General features: G+C 40.1%; 3 protein-coding genes across 3 annotated transcripts in view; 1 reads left to right on the top strand and 2 right to left on the bottom strand.

Moving 5' to 3' along the window:
- Positions 1–18,529, top strand: part of LOC136784662 (limbic system-associated membrane protein-like) — a 46,733-nt gene extending 28,204 nt beyond the window's left edge. The window contains exons 2-6 of the mRNA XM_066745502.1: positions 3,935–4,048; positions 6,489–6,661; positions 13,688–13,843; positions 14,260–14,593; positions 16,123–18,529. Coding sequence (XP_066601599.1) covers positions 3,991–4,048; positions 6,489–6,661; positions 13,688–13,843; positions 14,260–14,593; positions 16,123–16,262 — 861 coding nt within the window. The 5' untranslated portion in view covers positions 3,935–3,990 and the 3' untranslated portion in view covers positions 16,263–18,529. The remainder of the gene's footprint in view (positions 1–3,934; positions 4,049–6,488; positions 6,662–13,687; positions 13,844–14,259; positions 14,594–16,122) is intronic.
- The window catches only part of LOC136784663 (limbic system-associated membrane protein-like), a 203,605-nt gene extending 182,807 nt beyond the window's left edge, over positions 1–20,798 (bottom strand). Inside the window, exon 1 of the mRNA XM_066745504.1 lies at positions 20,718–20,798. The gene's annotated coding sequence lies outside the window, so the exon portion shown is untranslated. The remainder of the gene's footprint in view (positions 1–20,717) is intronic.
- Positions 1–21,473, bottom strand: part of Ip6k (Inositol hexakisphosphate kinase) — a 334,638-nt gene that overhangs the window by 233,209 nt on the left and 79,956 nt on the right. Inside the window, exon 8 of the mRNA XM_066745490.1 lies at positions 13,803–13,807. Coding sequence (XP_066601587.1) covers positions 13,803–13,807 — 5 coding nt within the window. The remainder of the gene's footprint in view (positions 1–13,802; positions 13,808–21,473) is intronic.

Below are 21,473 nucleotides of genomic sequence, written 5' to 3'. Positions count from 1 at the left end.
ATTTCCTTTTTCTATGGAAACTCGGTAATCGGTTTATTTTGTCTGGACGGGTATAAGGCTGATGTGCTATGCGCGTCTTTCGTTTCTACACTGATGACATTCCGTATTACAGTAGGGGAAGGGGGTGTAGAGAGAGAGAGAAATACAACTCGCACTACTTATCACGTCTTTACCTACTTGATTCTGCGAGGCAGATCCGATTTCCCGAGGTACGTGCACCACGCGCGCACACGTACATATGTGCCTGTACATACAATTTAAATTATCCAGCGAGTAAAATGACATAGCTTATAATCGGAGCGTCGAGAATAATGCTTGTACGTGTTTAAAATGTGGAGGGGGAAAGGCCGCGTACGTTTAACACGAAATCGACTTAAATGCTCTTACACCCACTTCCGCCAGCCCTGAACCTTCTCCGTAGCTTCTCATTCGCCCTATCCTTACCTCACATATATTTTGCATGTATATGTCTAGCTCGTGTCTATGCAGAATTGCTAGGAATCTCTCCCCCCCCCCCCCCCCCCCTCCCTCTACATTTCCTCTTTATTATTATTATTATAACCCTTTCAACCCTCCAACACTTACACGCTAACTAGAAAATTGCAAATCTCTAACCGTGATTCGTCCACGTCGCTATTAAATCAGAGTTTGGAATATCGCAGCCCACAACTCTTTCCACTCTTCTCTACTTCATCATTTCCCCTGTCTTTAACTGATATTACAAACTTTCCTCATCGATCAACTAATTAAGTTTATTACATAGTAATTAGTGATTAAAACGCGAAATTGTACCGCATCTCTCAAAATGCAGTCTTTGGAAACATTAAGATTAATTTTCTAGAAAACTCATTCTCCTCGTTATAATTTTATTATTCGAAAAAATGTGTAATTTTGTTGACTTATGATAACGGCTTCTTATCAAATTTTCTTGCAAGACCCAGCATTTGTAGGAATTTCATCTTAATTACACGGTGCAGAGTCAGTCGAATTTTCACACTGCGGATAAAACTGTCGATAGAACCGACGAGGGAGGTCTAAAAGAAATTTAGAACACCACCATGGGACTGCACGACTACCAATGTTACATAAAAGAAAAAATACAATCTATGCGGGGACACGTTATACTATATACGTGCTGTGAATCTGAATTATCGCCAACTAGATTTCCCTTATAAAGAAGAGATTTATATGGATAAATATTTTAGATTGGATTTTCTTGCAGAGTATTAGAATGCATATTTTTATACTTTCTAATATAATTTAAAGGATCCTTTTTAAAAGTCACTTTTAATTCCTCATCGATTTTTCAGTTTGCTGGATCAGAAAAATACATATGCAAAACAGTCTCCACATAAATCATATTAGAGTCGCGTGCGAAGTAACGTGCGTCTTGTAGAATATCCAGCTGCTAAAGTGTGCAGCACTGCTGCCAAAACATGCAAATTAAACAGAAAAATTGAGCGCGGTAGAAGCTATCTTGCATTCGCTGTAAATGTCTGTAGGAAAAAGCAACCGAGGGAATACTTCTTCTTGCTGCGAGTGTTTTTTAACTTATATCACACTGTTCTCCATGATAGAAAAATGTAATAAGAAATATATGGAACGTAAAAGTAGCGTTGGGATAATCTTGTACCTTTGCGAATCGACGCCAGCAGCTTAAAAGACGAACGAAAAACGAGCAGAAAATCAAACAGTGAGAAAAAGAAAATCGTGCTACGAAGCAATTTTAAAATGTAAACAGGCTGCTACTACTAGAAACCAATAATGAATTTCGATGAAAGTTCCTCCGCCTGGAGAAATACAGTGTGTGCTTGACAATTTTTTTCACCAGCAAAAATGATCGGTTATAGAATTATCTCTGATGTTTTCACAAGGCGCATTTCAATGATCGGATTTATTTACACCAAAATCATTGGAGTTGAAAATCGCATTTCAATTCGCGCACCACGTGCCCTGGCCATTTGACCCACTCGAAAAATTGGCCTAAATATTATTGAACCCAAATTTCGCTCTCTCATATAATTATTTATTATTTTCAACTCTCGAATCGATTAGTTGCAAAGACGCTTTTGCCACTGTTATATGTGTGGCTTGAAAATTTCAATTTCTCCCCTGCTGGCATCGAATAATAATTGAATACGTGAAACACGGGAGAAAGATATTCCCCTGCGATTCGTTAGACTATGAAATGTAGAAACGAAGCATGCTCACTGGAGAGGCTATTTAGGGTTTCGCAATGGGAGACTCGCAGTGAAACACGTAAATTCCATCAGAAAACTCGTGTGATCTTGCTTTGCTCTAGGAGTGGTTACTTTGGTGCAACACGCGATTGCTTTTGGACATCCTGTTAAATATTTAGGAAGTCACTAAACGGAAACGAATTCGTTACGTGTTGCATTCCCCTCCTAAGCGTGGACGATCGTTGTTGGTTTGTATTTATCCACTCCCCCCACCCCATCCCCTTCTTTACTCTCAGGAAAATGTATAAAATACTTGATTCGTCGGTATCGCGTGACCGATTTTCAAACTTAAGCTATATAGAACGGGAGTACATTCTGCAGATTCATTATCGATTCTTTCGCGAGAAGTAAACTCGGGCGTTCCGTCGACCCCGTTAGGCAATCATAGCTTCCAAACGTGAAGTAAGATTGGCCAAAGGTTCACACGTGGAGACACCTCGCGACAGAAATTTATTTCTCCTCTAATCTCTCCATCCACTGGTTTTCTTCCTTGTTTCGAAATCTTAATAAGTTATAAATCTTGTAAAGTCATGTTAGATTCTTACTAGTCATTGCAATGAAATAAGATGAAGGCATAGATGGTAACATTCAATGTTTTGGTATGGATAGGATCAAAATCTCAATTCGATTATGCCTACGAGGGTTGAGTTTTGGTAAACTAGGAATTTATTGTTAAATAAGAAATAAGTGTGTTTTGTTTGATATACGAAAACTCTCACGTGCCTATATATACTTTGTAAAATTAACGGCTGCTAAATCTTTAATTTACGAGTGTTCGACAAAATAACTGCATATGTATGGACTCGCAGTCACAGGAAATGTATTGATTTTTATATAATGAAGCTTTGTTTAATAAAATAAGGAAAAATATTTATGAGAGTTAAATTTAATTCATTTGATATATATATGGTATAGTGAAGTCTAGTTTACCATAGCTTTGTAGAAGTTTCAAAAACGTAGGGCCTGCAAATATATATGTATATATATATATAGATATATATACACACTACTTTTTAATACAAATCTAAGAAATATTTCAATTGAACTTTCGAAGTCGACGAATATTTCAAAGGTGCTTATATTATAGGAAGTATGGAGCCAGTTTGGAATTTCCATAGTATTCGAGATCTCTGGAGATCGTTGCAAACTTCTTGCCTTCTCTTGGGTGTTTATGAAACCAGCAGAATCTTCTGTGGGCTCAGATATGACGTACCCAAACTACTTTCACTACATTAGTTAAAGTGCTAGTGGTAACATCCCCTCTGTTTCTGGAATGTAATAAAGAGTAAAACAAACGTTTTTTTTTGTTTACTTGTTATTTACGGTAAACCAATCGATAACCAATTCTGGCGGCTTGCATTTTTTGACAACTTATTAACTTTATTAAAATTATTGATCAATTCACCGATAGTAATTTATAGCTGCGCGAGGAAGTTTCGAATTTTTCTGGAAAAAGAGCGTTGCTGATTTAAATAAAAAAGAAAAAGATCACAGCTTGTACCGACGTTACGACATGGTAGTAATTAATTAATACGCATCTATATATATATATAGATAATATAAAAGCTGAAAGTTTGAAGTAAATGCATGACTGACAAGAGAGTAAAACTCGTTATCTATGCATTTTTAGTAAATTTCTTCTTCCCTCAGGAAAAAAAATAAATTATCTTATATTTTCATATTCACTGTTGCAGGTACATCGCATAAAATGAAGATTTGAAAGAACGAGAACGAATTGTTCGTTGCCATAATGAGGACACTTTTAATTTTGGCGAGCCTTGTCCTCGAGATACACTTATATTTCACAGGTAAATATAATCTATTGTTTTATAAATCTGTAAGCTGGCCTTCTTTCGCGAAGCTATGAATTCACTGAATATTGAAACTATCTCTGTATATTTAATTTATCTGCATGCGATATTTGTTTGTAGGTCACTATCTTTTATTATATAACGTGAGTTTTGTCAAAGCAATTTTACATGTGCAGATACATTTGAGGGAATTAAAAAAAGCTCGTATTTAATAATAAAATTGTTTGTCGTGTTTCTTTTTTTTTTTTTTAGTTTTCTATGGGCATTTAACATCATCTTCAGTTATTGATGCATATTTTTATGAAAATACGCGTATAGAGAACTGGACAAGACCAACTTCCGATTTATGTCTGCGCAATGCCTAAAATGCTTCCGCACTTACGTATCGTAGAGTCATTTTCGTGCCTAGCAGTAAAACACTTAATTCACTTCGTCAGCTAATGCCTGACAAGTAATTTCCGGTAATCGTGTTCCCGAAGACCGTACGAACTTTCTACCTGTTAACGCCATTAAACTTTTCACGATCTGCTCAATTCTTTTTTCACGTGAACAATACTAATCTCCCAAGTATATCATCCATTGTATTTAATCCCATTAGTCGAATTATTTACGCGTAAGTAATTATTCACACGCACCGCGTATATAAATTTGGCATTACTGAAAATCCGATCGTACTTTTTCCTCTTGCTTATAAATATTATGTAAATTCCTCGATTTCAAGATTCATGCTTTTTTTATCATTTCCACAAAGCAATGAAAACACGCAGGAATGACCGGAGATTACGATTTCTATTTTCGAATATATATATGCCACCTATCCATACGTTTTTCCTTTTTACACGTCAATAATCGGTCGACATTGCGGTACGTGATCCACAAACAAAGTACAAGCAAAAGATTTATTGGTAATGCCGATGTTTCGCCAACACGCCCACGCGCCTCTACAACCTGGCATTACCAATGTCATAAAACCAAAGCAAACAAGATAAGTGAAAATGCTCTCCAATTACGAACAATCCTGACAACTATAGATATACGATAGGAGCTTTTAATTATTAACTCGTTATTCGCAATAATAATTTGATTCAACAGTGAAAACATAAACCAATTCTCTGACAGTATAAAATTCAGTGATAAGAGTCAATGATAATCACCCTCTCCATCCGAAGAAATTCATAAGAAAAAATATACAATTGACTGTTTTGAGATGAGGCAAGAAAAGAAATATTTGTAAGGTGAATAAAAGAGGAAAGAAGGTGATTTTTGAGTGGAGGAAACTCTGGTGGTCGAAGAAAGGACATCCGTTGAGAAAATTGTGTCTCGGGTTGGCTCGGGGATGGTGTAGCGTGCGACCAGGCCATTTCCGTAGGTGCACGCGATTCTTTAGGAGCGCACGTGAGGAGATCGCCCTGAGCAGTGCGACGTCTTTTGAGAAGCGCTACGCGATTCAGGAAGCGGGTCAGGTTTAACGAACCGCTGAGTGACTGTTAACCGTAGAAGCAGCGATTCTTAATAGCGTCGTGTTGGCTGCATACACGAAACGGCATGTCGATAAACTCTAAGCGAACATCTAATTTGCCGCGTGCTAACGAAACAAACACTGTTTAACCGTCCGATTTCACCGCTCTCTTCAGCCATGCACACGCGCGTATATTATCAATCCTCGAACCACTCGACAATCCAGTCGGTATAATGTGTGTACATATGTTTGGAAGGATATAAATTGTGTGCTTACTTTTGTACGACTGGGAATAACGCACGGAGCATTAATCCTGTGCAAACATTCTACGCTACCCTGGGATATGGAAACTCATCTGGCTATAGACGAGCTGGCCTGATATTTCAACAGCGAGATGACTGCGAAGCCCGGACACGATCGTCCGGTCAGAGGCGAGTGATGAAAACAAAGATGGAAAATAGAGAAATTTCGGGGAACATGGGAGCTTGGAGGGAAATTTGCAGGGAAACTCGGCTGGTCCGAAGTACGCGGAGCGTTGGCAAACGCATGCCAGACCCTCGTAATTGCCGTGACTAAGTTATTCACTTAAGCCACTTAGGCTGCGCTCGGGTTATGCGTTATCGTCGCAATGGTGGTGGCTGCATTAATTTAGAAGCCAAGTGAGTTCCTCCTCTCGGCCAGCCCCCACCCCCTCTCCCATCTCGCAGACCCATTGCTATCGAGCTGGCGTGAAAATTGTCCCTAATTCTTGATCGTAGCTATGCCGGCAATCCGAGGATGCCTCTCCAAACGACAATCTCCACGCGAGATATTATTTATGATCGTTGGATTACGCAGTATAATTTTTGTGCTCGAGGAATATTCTGATATTTGCAGTTTAAATTGTTTTTTCCATTGTTCTTTCTGGGTGTTATATATGTACAAGTTATATACAGAGAGAGAGAGGCTTTTTTGCTGATGGAAGCTTTTTATTCGCAGAGAGCCAGGCGAGGCATCAGCAAGACATAGGAGTAAACAGAGTGCCAGAAGACGCAGATGGGTCCAAGAGTGAAAATGAAGAAGTCATCAAGGGATCGATCAGGGACGTTCTCGCGCAAAGTGGTAGCAGGGCTGTTATTCCTTGCAAGGTCTCTGATCCTGGAGCTGGAACTGTAAGTACCACTTGCCGTTTAATGAGCATCGTGTTGTGACCCAGAATGATAAATCGTGGCAAAGTGGTATTAGTTTGATAGCAATAAAGAACGTGGCACAGGGATAAAACGACGTTTGATTCTCGAAGGCTGACCTCAATTTTCTAGCAATAATGCATATAAAATTGCTCGCGTACACCGCTCCGTGCTCCTTACCAATTATTCATTTTACGTGTCCCATATATGGCGCACTATATATACAGCATATTTTCCCACGATCATCATCGCGAAGCTTGTGAATATTCAGATTCGTCGTTGATTTTGAGATGGGAATCGTGCAGTGTGCTATAAAAAGTATCGAAAGATTGTTTAGCGTCGTATTGGTCGTTTAATTATTTCCCCGTGGACCCGATTCTCCATGCTTTATTTAATTTTAACCGTTTGGCCCATTTCCAACGTGCAGTTCCATTAAAAATAATTGCAGATACATTGTAAAGTGGTAATCCGTTTACGTTAAAGAATTAATGAAAATGATTACGTATTCGGTGAACTGCTTCATAAGTCGATGTAGTTTTAATTGAACCACGTTATTGCAGCAGTGGGTTTTTTGCTGATAGACCGTAATATCGTTAAATAGTCTCCTCCTGAGCGTGGCTTATTCGAAGCGCAGGAAGTTTTGTCGAAAAGCGTTATTGCCGGCCCGATAATAAATGGTCCTCTCGCAGCTTCTGCTAATTTTCTTCCTTCCTCCCTTAACTTTCAGATAAATTGCCTCTTTCGTCCTGACCCACCTTCTCCCAAGTAGAACCTACGCCATTCGTCTCTTTCTCTCTGGTTTTCAGATACTCGACAAGCAGCCCCTTGAGATATTTTACATCGACGAATTACGCTTACCGTATTTTCGTCCGACTCGCAGTCAGATTCGTTTGTCACAAAATTTCAAGATTTACGTTGATTATTCCGCAAAGAAAGAGCTCTTCTCCCCCTCCCCCTTCCCCTCCCTACTCGCCCCTTTATGCTCTCTACCTCCATCTTCCCCAACCAGCAACCCTGCACAATCTTCTTTTTCTCAACTTGCGCGCAGCATGCCCTGTTTTATCCAGCCTGGAAATCTCAATTTTCACCCAGTAGCTCCCACGGTCCTCCAATTGATTCACATTTTGAATCTCATATTTTCTGGGCCACCCTTGCTCGGCCTCATCCCTCAACCAGCCACATTCTTCACCGAGAACGAAGTTTCTAGGATATTCCAGAATATTTTACCGCTCTCCGGTGTTAAACTGATATCGTGCCAGGTGTGCGATAAGTCTGCCACGAAAAAAGGGGCGAGGGGAATAAAAAACCTCAACGGCTGAGCAATCCGTGTGGTCTCTGTAAACAAAAGTATTTTGCACCTAGCGAAACACTTGCCCAACGACCTCTTGTCACCAATCAGAGTTCAATTTACTTTGACGACGTGTTCTGTGCTTTGAACTTTCTTCTCTCTCTCTCTCTCTCTCTCTCTCTCGTATTTTAGATAAGTACAATAAAAGACTCGTCGAGTTTTATTCAACGAGAGCTAATTTACATCACTGAAAACAAGTTTACTTTTGTTGCAAGAGAAAATCAGACAATTTTAGTAAAACGCTCGATTGCTTTTATGAAATTTATGAACATCGTTTAATAATAATTAGGATGATGTAGTAATAACTGGCGAAGAGATGAAAATTTAATTTTATAAAATTTGAGCAATCGAAGCATTGTTAATGACAATAATGTAGAATGTATATTAATAACGTTCATTTATTAGATTTCATCTGATTCGTATCGAGGCTATATTCTAAAACTTGTCGAATTAAAAATTTAATGATACAATTAAAAGTCCGGCTACATTAACCATAAAAATTCATTTACTACTTTTTCAGAAGAGTGATTTTTCTTCACAATAATTCATTTATTGGAAAACAGATTTAATAATCTCTTTAACGTTATACATTCAAGCAGTTTTATAGGGAGGTTTATAGAAAATTTCTTGATAAAGAAGGAAAAGTAAGCTTTCAAAAGACTTTCCTGGTAACTTTAGTCGAAATATATTGTTTTTGCTTTTTAATAAGATTATATTTCTTTCTACTCATTACGCGCTAATTAACAATCAATTCTTCTTTTACCGAAATACAAATATCTCGTATTTAAATAATTCAAAGCTCTGGTAAATAAAATGACGACATTTGGCATAAATACTACATTTGCGAATCGGTTACCATCCCTCTAAAAAGTGAGGAGCGCGCATTTTTGGAGGAGTCATGAATAAAAGATGTGCTCATTTTTATATAGCATTTTTAAGCTTATTGTCAGATCAGTGAAATAAATGGCTCGGAATTCTAAGGGCAAAGAAAAAAAAGATGTACAAATGAAGACACGCGGACCAATAGAAGGACATTTTATTGCAAATAAGATATTAATCTTGCATAATAAATACGTCTTCAACATTGCTTCGTTCGCAAAAAAGCTCAAATGTAAAATAGTTCTTTGGCAATTTCCCATGAAAATTTATGATATGCGCGAGTCACGGTATTGCCAACAATAACCCATGAAAAAACAGCAATAATTCTACCATATAACCTACTCCAAGTCTGTTTGCGTTAAGAATTACTGCATGCAACTTATACTTTCCTCGGAACGGTGAATAATGTGGAATAATATAAGAAAATCAATTCAGTTGATAGCGTACAAGCTGGTCGTTTATTTCCTGCTTGTTCGGATTTTCCAAGTATGATTTTCCACAGGATTATTCTAGCGTGTTTTAACGTATAAAAGAGTAATCTATAACGAATAAAGTTTCGTATGGTGAAAGTCGTAATGACCAGCTACAGTTACGAGGTCTTAACGTTTTACGCGGCTATCGTAATCCTGTAGCAGCTACGAGAATAAGAGATACTGTTGCGAAACTTGGAGCTGCACAGTTGTAGCAGTGCTATGTACGAGTATATATAGCGAAGTGGCGGGGATTGGTCTGAGCAGCGCGTAGTCAGTGCAGAATGGAACTGATGGTGACTATATGTATATATATATATATATATATATGGCGAGTCGCGCGAGGGCAGGATAGGCCAGGGGAAGCGGTCCTGTCCTTCGCCCGTGTGTAATGAATTAAATGATAAAGTGGGTAAGATCACAATGGAAGGAATCTTGATGCACGAGCCTTCCTCAGTCGGATAAGGATGAGGAGGAATTGTTGAAAAATGAAAAGGAGGGACTTTCCGCGTGGTAATTCTAAGGAATTATGAATTAAGCTTTTCTCTGTTCGCGTGTGCTGCCAAGAAGAACGCGTCTCCAGAGTCGCGACGTTATTGTCCTTCCTCGACTATTGAATTTTTTATTTGTCCAAAAAGTACAGCTTTCACCTCAAACAGCATCCTCGACAGAATCTAACTAGCTCCCTTGAAAAACGAACATCGCTCCAAACGACGAGTTATGAGAATTTTTAATCTACGAGCACTAGTGTTGTATATATGTAATACTATTGTTACTTTATGACACTATCCTTCGGAAGATGGAAGCTAATCATTTTAATCGAAATAAACTCCAGCGACTGGTGGTAATTAAATTTTAAACGGAGATGTAAACTAATGAGATTTGTAAATTATTGGGACAACTTTTGAGTTTATTTTTATCATCGTTTTATCGTATTATTGGCAAGCATTTATTACAAGCTTCATTCGATCGTTTCACTATATTATTAATTTTCAGTGAAAATCAATATTAGTCTTGCTACACACATATCAATGTTAGTCTCGTAGCTTGTCACTATTTTTATTAAATTACACCCACCATTTTCAATCTGTGCAAAGTACAGCAACCTAAAACTCAACTCTTATCTTCTCAAAGAAAAAAAAAACCTACTTTTCCCCATGAAATTGACCAAAACATTGAACTACCGTGAATTAAGCGAAACTCGAGTGTATTATACGTTTCCTACTTAATTAGAGTTTAATCTCCGTGTACTTTGGTAATTTTATTAGAGGGCTTATCGATGTATACAGCGAGTAAAGTGGATAGTCTTGGAATAGCGAAAGTAGTAGAACGATAATATTGATAAAGATGCGGTGGACATTTTGCTGAGATCGTGGAACGTTTGGGAAGCATTAGAGAAGCGGTCAGATCTTAGATAGGCGTCTTAAGTGGTTTGTTAAGATCTCGGGTGGATAGGAGTACTGCTAGCCATGGTGTGGGGGTGCAATATCAGCGGTGGGGTCTTGGATAGGAAGAAATGGATTATTGAGATTCCGGAGAAAGGGAGGAGAGAATCAAAAGAATACATATATATATATATATATATAGCAGAACGATTCCCATCGAAAGATTAAAAGTTGGAAAGTGTTCAGGGTCGATGTGGAGTCCCTGCGTGGCGGATCCGAATTAAGTCGGGGTCCACGCGTGCAGGCAGATTTAGCATTGGAGGATTATCGGAACGCGGCGATAGTTCATGCCGTAGGTCGTAACGTTCGAGAGCAGCAACTGGGTCCTTACTTATATGCCCGCTATAACCAGAACGTTCGCTCGATTTAATAGCCTCCCGTGGGACTTCTCCGTCCATCGGTTAGGTAGCCCGTGTCTAATAAGAGTGATGACCGAGCAGCCGGAACGCCGGAGGGTAAGATTAACATCGCAAGCACGAACCTTCCTCTACCACCACCACCACCACCACCACCGTGCAACCATAGCCCGCACCATAGGAAGCAGCACGGTTTCGTAATTTGCATCTCGTTGAAAATTTTAGTTGGCTTTTAATTGTCCGGATGGACTCCGCGAGTAATTTTGCAAGACTCTGCATAAGACAACTATAGCCACTTTCCTTGGGTCCTGTACAGCAGCGTTTCTCAGACTTTGTGCATGCTAAAAGCAGCTTTCGTTAAGACATACTATCTCCTTAGTGCACTAAGTATTCCATAATCCTACCTACAAAAGAGAACTTTCATAAGTACATACTTTTCGACAAAGTAAATAAGACTACGGTTTCTTTACGCTTGAAAATATTGCATCCGGCTAAGATGAACGCTTTCTGCTTCCCTTGTTATACCTGGATGTATATTTTAATATGGTATACGAGTGTACTCGGCTATCTATAGATATATATCGCGTGATCTAAAAATTCTCGAGGAAGGTATATAATGTTGCGGGTGTTGAATTTATCAGTGCTCCATTGACTATCCTGTCTATCGCACCTTCGCCTTTTTATACGAATGTTCTCCACCCCAGAACCCTCTGTTCCCATCGAGTCGGCTCGGCAAGACTGATAGCAACGCTCACGTAACTCCGTGCTGATTGAGGTAAACTAAAGTACCTGATAACTTCGAACCAGAAACTCGTACTGCGAGTACACATACACTCGCCATATTGGATTCGCCATTACGACGGCTCCTGGAATACGACCTCATCGTGGATCCAGGATTACAGGAAGCATCTCGGATTACGAGCTCTGTGGTTCCGAAACGCCATATCGCTCGGAATTGGTTTCTGTGGGACGTATTAGGTAGAACGCTCTAATTGCGTTCTGCCTCGGTACTAAAGACGTTATGACGATGTCCGTTGCAGCTACTTGCTTTATATTCTTAAGTACAAAGGATTCCGCGGCCACTGATTAGAGCAGTCCTCTATATATACCTACTTCCTTCCGCCAATTTCTCTCACGTAAACAATTTCATCCGGAACTCGAATCGGTCGTTGAACCAGCACCGATTCGTCATATATATAGAGCTATTGAAAGCTATCAACTTCGGGATATAATTTATAATAATTTTTTATAGAATTTTTGTACTTGATTTTCTTACTCCTAACACCTCGATGGATCTTTATGTATATATGCTGGAAACTTTGATAAGATGATATAACGTAACACACGTAAATAAGGTAAATCATGTTAGGGTTGTTAAACAGACGTAATTTTAAGAGACTCTCCAGCTTTGTGATTAAACTAGTGGTGTGAGTTGTGTGGGTTAAACAAGGGACTCGTTATATGTCTTAAGGTTATAAAGTTTTTAGCAAATTACAATTACCAGCATTGCTGCGTAAAGCATCTTACAGGCTGTGATTTTAAGATAAACCGTACAAGATAATTAAGCTTCGGTGTGAGAAACGTTTACTTTGATCTTCGCTGCAGCGTGCATGTAATATAAAATTAAATCTCAGTGCTGTTATACTATACACGAACGTTAATGAAATCCTAACCAATTCATGGAAAAAGCTTCGAATAGAACAGTGTAACGTATTCTGTTTTTCGCATGTGCATATATATGTATATATGTATACACTTTTAGCATAATTGATTAGATTTTTACACGAATTTAAAAAGCACTGCAAATCGAATTAACTTTATGGGTTTACAGCTCCGCCGAAACACTGTTTCAGCGATATTCAAAGGCGAGATTAGTGGTTCGATTACTATTTGATCATTGCGGTATTTGGTAGAAATTAGATCTTTTTTTCACGAACGATTAAGCGCGCATATCGGGCACCGAATTAATTGCTTTGGAAATGGAGAGTATAGCGGCTCTAATTTATTTTCCTGTTTTACTTCACGAAGATAATTCTCGCAACAAGACACACTGACAGCCGTCATCGCAGGTAAATTAGATAAAATCTCGTGGTTTCATGTTCGTCGAGCGAAAATTACCTGAAAATTAGCGTGCAGTAATGGCTCCGATAATTGATATTCGAAACGAGACCGACCTCTCTCATTGCCTCATATATGACACAAGCTGTTTGCTACGTTGTTAGCCCGTCTGGTCGGGTTAACTGTTTTCATCTACGCTTATGCGATGCTCCTCTGATGCTCCAACCATTATCCTCACATGCTACACGTAATCGCAAAGGAATCCTCTATCGCGCAGGATTAATTGAATCTAATTGAATTAAATAATAATTTCCAAGTTGAAATATCTTGTAAATTATAGAGAGAACCTGCGAAGACTCTCTGATTATTATAACCCTGGCTCGGCGATTTATTATTCACTTTCCAATGGCGAATTACATTTTTATTATTAATATCGTGCTTTGAATTTTCTGCAGATCACGTGGCTCAGACGGAAGGATAGAATAATATTGACAGTTGGTACTACCACACACTCGAACGACAATCGGTTTGGTGTTACACGTTCCGGCTCTGACTGGGCTCTTCAGATACGAGGTGTCACCCTGGACGATGCAGGCATCTACGAATGTCAGGTATTTCCCCTAACCACTCCTTAGCGTGTTATACATACATTGCTTGTACCTACGTACATATATACACGTATGCCAACGGCAAGTGTCGCTTCCCGCCCGAAATACCACAATGTGTTAACCACTACAGCAGTACGACACAAGCATTTCCTGTGTACAGAGTTTATTCAAATAAAATTTACACGCTCGCACTATAATAATAGAATTTTTAACGAATTTGCAAAAAAAAAATAAAAATTCTCCAGCAATACGACATCAGCAATAACTGTATGTAAAGTTTACTAAAATAAAATTTACGCGTTTGCACTACAATGATAGAATTTTTAACCAATTTGTAAAAAAACAAAATAGATTCGCCAAATTAAGAAATATAAATTTAATATTTTGGTCTATATATAACTATATTTTCATGGTTGCAGATAACTTCTCATCCAGTGCAGCAATACTTTGCACGTTTACTGATAACAGAGGCGTATTCCATGATACCAGGAGCACCGGATCTTCACGTGAAGCAAGGCTCGAGTCTCCGACTGGAATGTCAGCTCATAGCAGCGACCGAATCGCCGCAATTTGTGTTCTGGTATCGTCAGGGTCGAATGATAAATTACGACGACGATCCTGGACTGAACGTCGAGCTGACAAAGAGCGGTTCCATTCTAAGTATACAAAACACTCAACCTGTACACGGTGGAAACTATACGTGTGCACCGAGCAATGCGAAGCCCGCATGCGTGATGGTTCACGTGATAGAAGGTACGCTTGCACAGGGCGACTCCATTTTCCTTTCCTTCTCTCTCTCTCTCTCTCTCTCTCTCTTATCCAACTTCATCCCTTCGCACGCCACAGCACCGACAGAGGAAATCACTTTCCGTCGAAGGAAAAACGGCGACCATAACTTACCACGGTGCTCCTGCTGCCTTCGAAATTACGGAAGTTCCTGCATCGGAGCTTTCCTGTCAATAGACGCTGCAGCTCGGATCAATGCGGATCAGTCCACAGCATGCTCAGTCTCGCGGAACTTGATTATTAATTAAAGCCCGACGGGGGGTGTGATTAAACGATCGTAGAAAGTTAATTACGAGAGCATTTAACGGGATTTACGAGCGCGTTCCCGTTTATACTCCTCGCCGAGTATCTGCAGAATCTCGGAGGAGCCGACTATACGAGTTGTTGTCGAGCTGGTCCAACTAAAAGCTCTGCGGTGCATCCCTCAGCGGCTTTGTCTTGTCATTTAACTCGATAATGACGCATTGCCCCATACGTACCTTCAACTTTACTATTACCCAACATCGTTGACCCGTGAACTAGGCCAGCTCGTGCCTAACCAAGTCTGCCTTGCACGATTCGCAAATTTCCCGCGGTTTCCTAACCATCTAATGTGGTTATAGTTTCGTTGTGTATATGTATAGGAGAGGGGAGGTGACGTTGTATATGGAGAAAACATAACAATATCGAGCCAATAAGTTCGATCAGTGAAAAACGTCGTCTCCTTGAGGAGTATAGCTACATATATATATATACATGTATATAGGAAGCACGTGACCCGAATTGGAAGACTCTCCTAGTGGCTTATAGCTGCAGAACGCACTCGCAATCTACCTCGTCCATACGGCCCAGCTCGTTTAAAACATCATTCCTACTGCCGAAAAGTCCTTCCCCCATTCCCTTCGAGCTTTTTACTCCCACGTACCCTCAACGTCACAACCTCAGCCATTTCCATCCTTCGCTACTTTCGCCAAACTAACAAGTCGAATTCCTAATCCGGTTTAGGAGCTAAAGCTCTCGGAATGTGCCGTGCTCGGAATTTTCGACGCGACCTTTGCATACGCTACGTTAGGATTAAACGGATTATTTAATCGGTCACAATTAAATTCCTACAAAGTTCTTGAGTTCCCGCTAATCTATTATCAAATTAGACCAAGTTTTTGGCTCGGAACGAATTTATCCGGGAAAACAATTATATTCGCTTGAAAACGCGATAGTTCAGTTTTGCTTATATATATGTGTGTATGTGTGTATTGGAAAGGTTATGATAATATACACAGCAATTGAGAATGTGGTAATATATATATAAACATCATATATTTTTATTGGATTTAAATCATCGAGTAATTGGTCAATGGAGTTATATGTAGTCATTTTCAATTAATTAACCTTTATATACATATATACATATGTACTATATCGATCGAAGCTGGCAGTCTGACGTTTAGCCATAAAAGCATATCAGCCTAGTGGACTTTATAATAGTGATCTCAAGTTTGTACGTAATCTGGTTGCAGAAGAGGAGAAACCAGCAGCCATGCACGGGGGTGACAGGAGGAACCTAAGCCCAGCGATTTTGGCGAGCAACTTTCTAGTTTCCCTGTTGGCAGCAGTCAGCTGGAGGATACCCAGTTTTACGAGTCTATACCCAACGTGAACACAGCGTGACAAGCTCAGCGCCTCATCTCGCACAAGCGCCCTTACTGGAGGATGCTGCCCCGCAGTTCGACGGTCCAAGAATCGCAAAACAGTGACTAATTTCGTAAACTCCGCTCGTCGGGGTCTCAAGCGTCAGTGGGATTCGTGACTCGACGTGATTCTACCCCCCCCCCCCCCATCCCTCCTGTACACTGGTGACGTAACCGAAGCTGCAAAAAATCATGAAGAAACCTCGCCCCCTCAACATATATACCATTCGTGTGCAAATTCTGCCAATTTTTATGCCTGGCGAGATGAAAACCCTCCACATCGGATCCTCCCTCGTACGTACTTCCGGTTTGGTCGGAATCTACGGTGAATCATTGAACGAAGATGAAATATATAGGACCGGAGCTGCTTCACGCGCGATCTTGCCTATGAATTTCTGTGCTCGAACCACTCGACGCTTGGCAAAGTGACGTAACGAATACAACAGCTGTTTTCCCTCGTGTAAAGTGTCCCTTTGACGAATTTTATTATTATTCCTTCGGAACGGACGAGAGGCTGGAATATTCGATGCCGCCTTTTTCAATGGTTTCTTTCTTGTGATTGGTCGGTGAATCGTGAATGTGGAGAACGAGCCACACTTGTGAATATAAATATATATATATATATATATATTAATAATGAACTGTAATGCATAACAGAAGGAAGAGGGAGAGAGGGAGTGTGTGCGTGAGAAATGAGATATATATATATATGTTTGGAATGTGTGAATCGGGTTGATGAACTTACACCATGTTCCTTGCGTGTTGCGATGGACGACCTAATTATAGGATACTTGCGATATAGAAAAAAAACAAATGCGTTAAATCGTTCATATTTTTTGTCCTCCTTGCAGAAAGAGCAAGATGGTGAACGAGGTTGTGGCAAACGCGTGGAAAATACATCGATTTCTCTTGCGATTCGGAGAAGAACCGATGGGAAGAATAGTCTGGCAGAGGAAACGACATTTTCATTTTTCATGCAAGCTTCGCATGTTTACCGAAGAGTCCGGGTCAACGGTGAAACTCTCCCTAGCAATATTGGTAATCCTACGAGAAAAGAACGCGCACCAATCGTCTTTTTAAAAAGCATCCCCCGACGGAACATTTTCTCTCTCCTTATTTTTTTACTGGATAACAATTTTAACTTTCAAACACTCGACAATCCTCGGCGTCGTTTTAACCGAACGCTGTATCACCCGAAGCAAAAACGTACGAAGCTTTCTTAAATAATTTCAGACCAGACGTACATTTGTTTCGTGGAGGAAAAACAAGAGAATTAAAGATTCATTTCCGTTCTCTTGCTTACGCGTTATAGCCACAACTCGGTTCTGTCCTTTCGCGGAACGAGCAAAGAATCGGAGTTGCAGAGTCGAGTACTTTTAAATCCTTCTTCGCGGAATTGACTGTAGGGTTACTCCATATACGACAGTCCGTGTTTTATTCTTATATAACGTTCGGATAAAGGTAACGAGACGTATAGGCTCGAGCCACGTCCCGAAGCGAGGCAGGGGACAAAACCGAGAAAATTGGCCGGAATCCCGATGATCGAGAAGCTCCCGAACGACGAGAAAGGTGACGTCCCATAATTGCGGGAGGGACTGACGCAGTTCGTTAAACTATATCTTTCGTCTGTGCGATCAGACGGTCGTTTTCCTCGTACGTGCATTCTTCGTACAGCCATTCTTAACAGTGTATACGTGTGAGCCTCCACACACTCGCAGAAACGTTGGCCAACGTGCTTTTTCGTGTCGCAAAAGCAAAGTTTATCATGGCGTGATTGTCCAACCTGTGATTGTCTCTCCGATGAAACGAGCGAACGAATGAACGAACGAATGAATTCCCCAATGGAATTCTTCTTGGCTGTGGAGAGTATCGGTGTTCTTAAAAGCCAGGTGTGCGTATCCGCGACAACAAACACTAGTACAAAGGGAACGGACTATAAAAGTACTTTGCTATACGGAGATACCGTACATTTCCTCTTGCCACGCAATCCGAGCTCGACTGGACGCTCGCAGGTACACATATATATATATATATATATATATATATATATATATATGTATAGGTTGTCACGTATACGTCGATCGCTCTCCGAAAGAAATACCTACTATACGGAACGAGATATACAATATGGCGCCAAATGATCGTGCGCGGAGTAACCCTAATTTATCTCGATAAGTGGAATCGATGTAAATAATAAGAAACATTATTCGAATTAACAAAATTCAATAAAACATTAATCGTGATAAATTATTTAAGAGAGCGTTTGGTCATTCTTTCAGCCAACTAATGCACGATCATTCTTTCTTCAGATGCCCGGGGGAATTCGGGAGAACAATCAGGTAAGTGGAAAAGGATGATGGGTCGTGGATGAGATTATTACGTCTCATCTGCATATATCTTAATTAAATCAAAATTAAACCCGATGACAGTGCAGAGATCTGTCGTTTTCGTCAAGAATTTTAGATTATTAATAAGATTAAGTGGGTCCTTGGGGAATTTCTCGTTAATTAGCATGCGAATAGATCGATTACGAGGCACCGGGAGAGCGTTATGGAATTGTGATTAATCGTGCCATCAGTAGAAAATTATACGAGCCCTCGATCTCCAGCGACCCCTCTTCGATCATTCGGGGTAGTCGCAGTATACATACACACAGTGATAAGCTCGGTTGGGCGGAAGGACGACTGGCACAATTAACGTAATAAAAAAAAAAGACTTCATTTGGAGGAACAGGTGTTAATCAGTGGATCGTGCCATTCGTGCCTCATCACGGTGAGGCACCGCGCGTTTCTCCTTCTTCCTCTTCCTCTTCTTCCATTTCTTCTTTTGCAGCTCGAACTCTTCGCGATTTCGTGCTTCCATTTCTCCTATACTTTATCTCGCGCGCAACCTTTCCTGCTGTGCGCTCCTACTGTCTTATTTTTTACCTGCCAGGGCAGCCTCTAACTTTAGCGATAAAAGCCCGAAACTCTTTTACGGGTGGTAAATTGAAACGCTTCAGAAATAAAACGAAGCGCTACTCTTACTCCACTCCCTATCCAAAAATTGGTAAACTCCCTTTCGCCCCTGAGTAAATATGATGCAAAATGGCTTTGACGAAAAAGCTATGCAAACGACTTAATAAACTCTATCAAACTTTTTTAAATTATTCATTAATTGTTGCCAATTTTAACAGGCTCCCATGGCAATGTTTGCCAAGCCCTGCAAATCTTTACGTCGTAAAAAATCAAGCTTCCCTTCAGTGATCTCTTTTATATTTGTGACATTACTATTTCTATATATATATATATATATGTTCCAATGCTTTCTTTGTATAGTTTACGAGTTATTCCATCAGTCTCGGTGAAAAATGCATAAAAATAGCGTCGAGTGATAATAATACATGCATTTGGAAGTATTTGAGCAGTAAAAATTTCATTTGCAACTTTTTCCTGCTGTTTGCAATATTCTGTTTTAAGCCATTATTGCACGTGTTACTGACACAAAACCTTGCTATGCAACGGCTGTTTATGTGATGCATTGCGCACAAAAATCCAGCAGGTACGCGTCATAACCGCGTATACATTAATACCGCTCGTACAGTTTATCGATGTGTTTGTAGAAATAACAAAAACAGCTAGCGTGGAATTAAATCAACGCACTCCGCTTATTACAAGTGCATGTACGTGGCGGTAGGGGGGGGGGGGGAAGCTGCAAAAATAACAGATTGAAGAAAACAATTAGGCAAAACACACGCGCCTGGATGATAATACGATTATTTCTGGACATTCGTGTCTATTTCGTATAATCTGCAGTTTTTTTATAAACGCTGAACTTTTTCAGAGAATTGCGATAAATGTTTGAACTAAAATAAAAACTGGAGCCGCGTGTATCTAGGTTACAGTTATACATCCATTGGCGCTATCTTTATAATGCGATAGCAGCGTTTCATTATAGCAGAGCAGTATCTTTATATGATCCAGCGAGTTCGTCGTACAAATTGCATTATATACGGTATATCTAGCTTCTTATATCCACAATGCGAGCAAAATTCCGTGATGTTAATCCACCTTGGGGGCTTAATGTGTCTAAGCGCTAAGCGCTTTATCTTGCCGATTAAATCGGAATGGAGCAAAACGCCAAGAGGATTCAGACGATTCCTGATCCGCAAACGCATTTGAGCGAAAATTTTCCGCGCGTTGAAAAATCCAAAGAAACGGTCCAAGCTGGATCAAAGAAAAGACTTTCTATTCATGCAGTCTCCGAGTGAGATAAAATTCCGTCGTCCATTAAACGTCACCAAAACCAGGTTTAGTTCTTTTCATCCCTGCACCCTGCGCAGATAAATGGACAAAAAAATATTCTAGGACATTGCTCGATAGAGCCTAGCGGAAGGATCGACATTAATGGGACAGAGTTTGGTTTCACCCGGAGCCCAGACTCACCTGCTGGCCGATGCGTGCACCAGGAAAATACTCCTCGTGTTGTGATAAATCCTCGACACGATACTCGATCATAAATATGCGTGCTGCTTCCACGCTCTTCTATATATATATATATATATATGTTCCAGCCTTCGTCGTGTATAATAAGTATATATACGCCATGGATGACAATGGACAGCGATGACTCCGAGCAATTACCACCGATACGGCTTTATGACAATGTTTCGCCCACTGGTAGTTTGCGATAAAGCGTATTACGCCCCTGTACAATACCAGCCAACGAATTTTATTATTTTCTATAGCTATTCTCTCTCTCTCTTTCCATTACCATACAACAACGCTTGTTCGTGGATCGTTGTCGTTGCTAGATCATTTATCTCCTTAACGACTTAATGTCCTCAGCCTCGCGTGGACCCTGTACATATACTCACCGATGCTTTTCTCTGCCTGATTTGTGAAACCAACGATTCAATGAACGGATTCACGCCATTTATTTACGATGTCCCATTTATCCCTAACTGGAGTTTTGACAAAAATCCTGCAAAAAGGATGGAACGCCACTGATTGACTCGAATTTTGGAGAAAATAGCTTAGCGAAGAAATTTTCTGTACAAATAGCTATTTTATTCTATAATGGATAGAGGTAAAGCCGGTTTATCCGATTATTTAACTGTCAGGTAGTACAATCGTGCTCTGCAATGGGGTTGTTGCGTTTTAACAATACCAGACGTGATAAGATCTCGCAGCCAGATAAAC

Source organism: Prorops nasuta, unplaced genomic scaffold, assembly GCF_024137725.1.
Source record: "Prorops nasuta isolate Cenicafe-Biocafe unplaced genomic scaffold, Cenicafe_Pnas_1.2 PNAS00062, whole genome shotgun sequence".
NCBI classification, from domain to species: Eukaryota; Metazoa; Arthropoda; class Insecta; order Hymenoptera; family Bethylidae; genus Prorops; species Prorops nasuta.
Note: the sequence above shows the minus strand (reverse complement) of the source record. Positions and strands in the feature narration are given on the sequence as shown.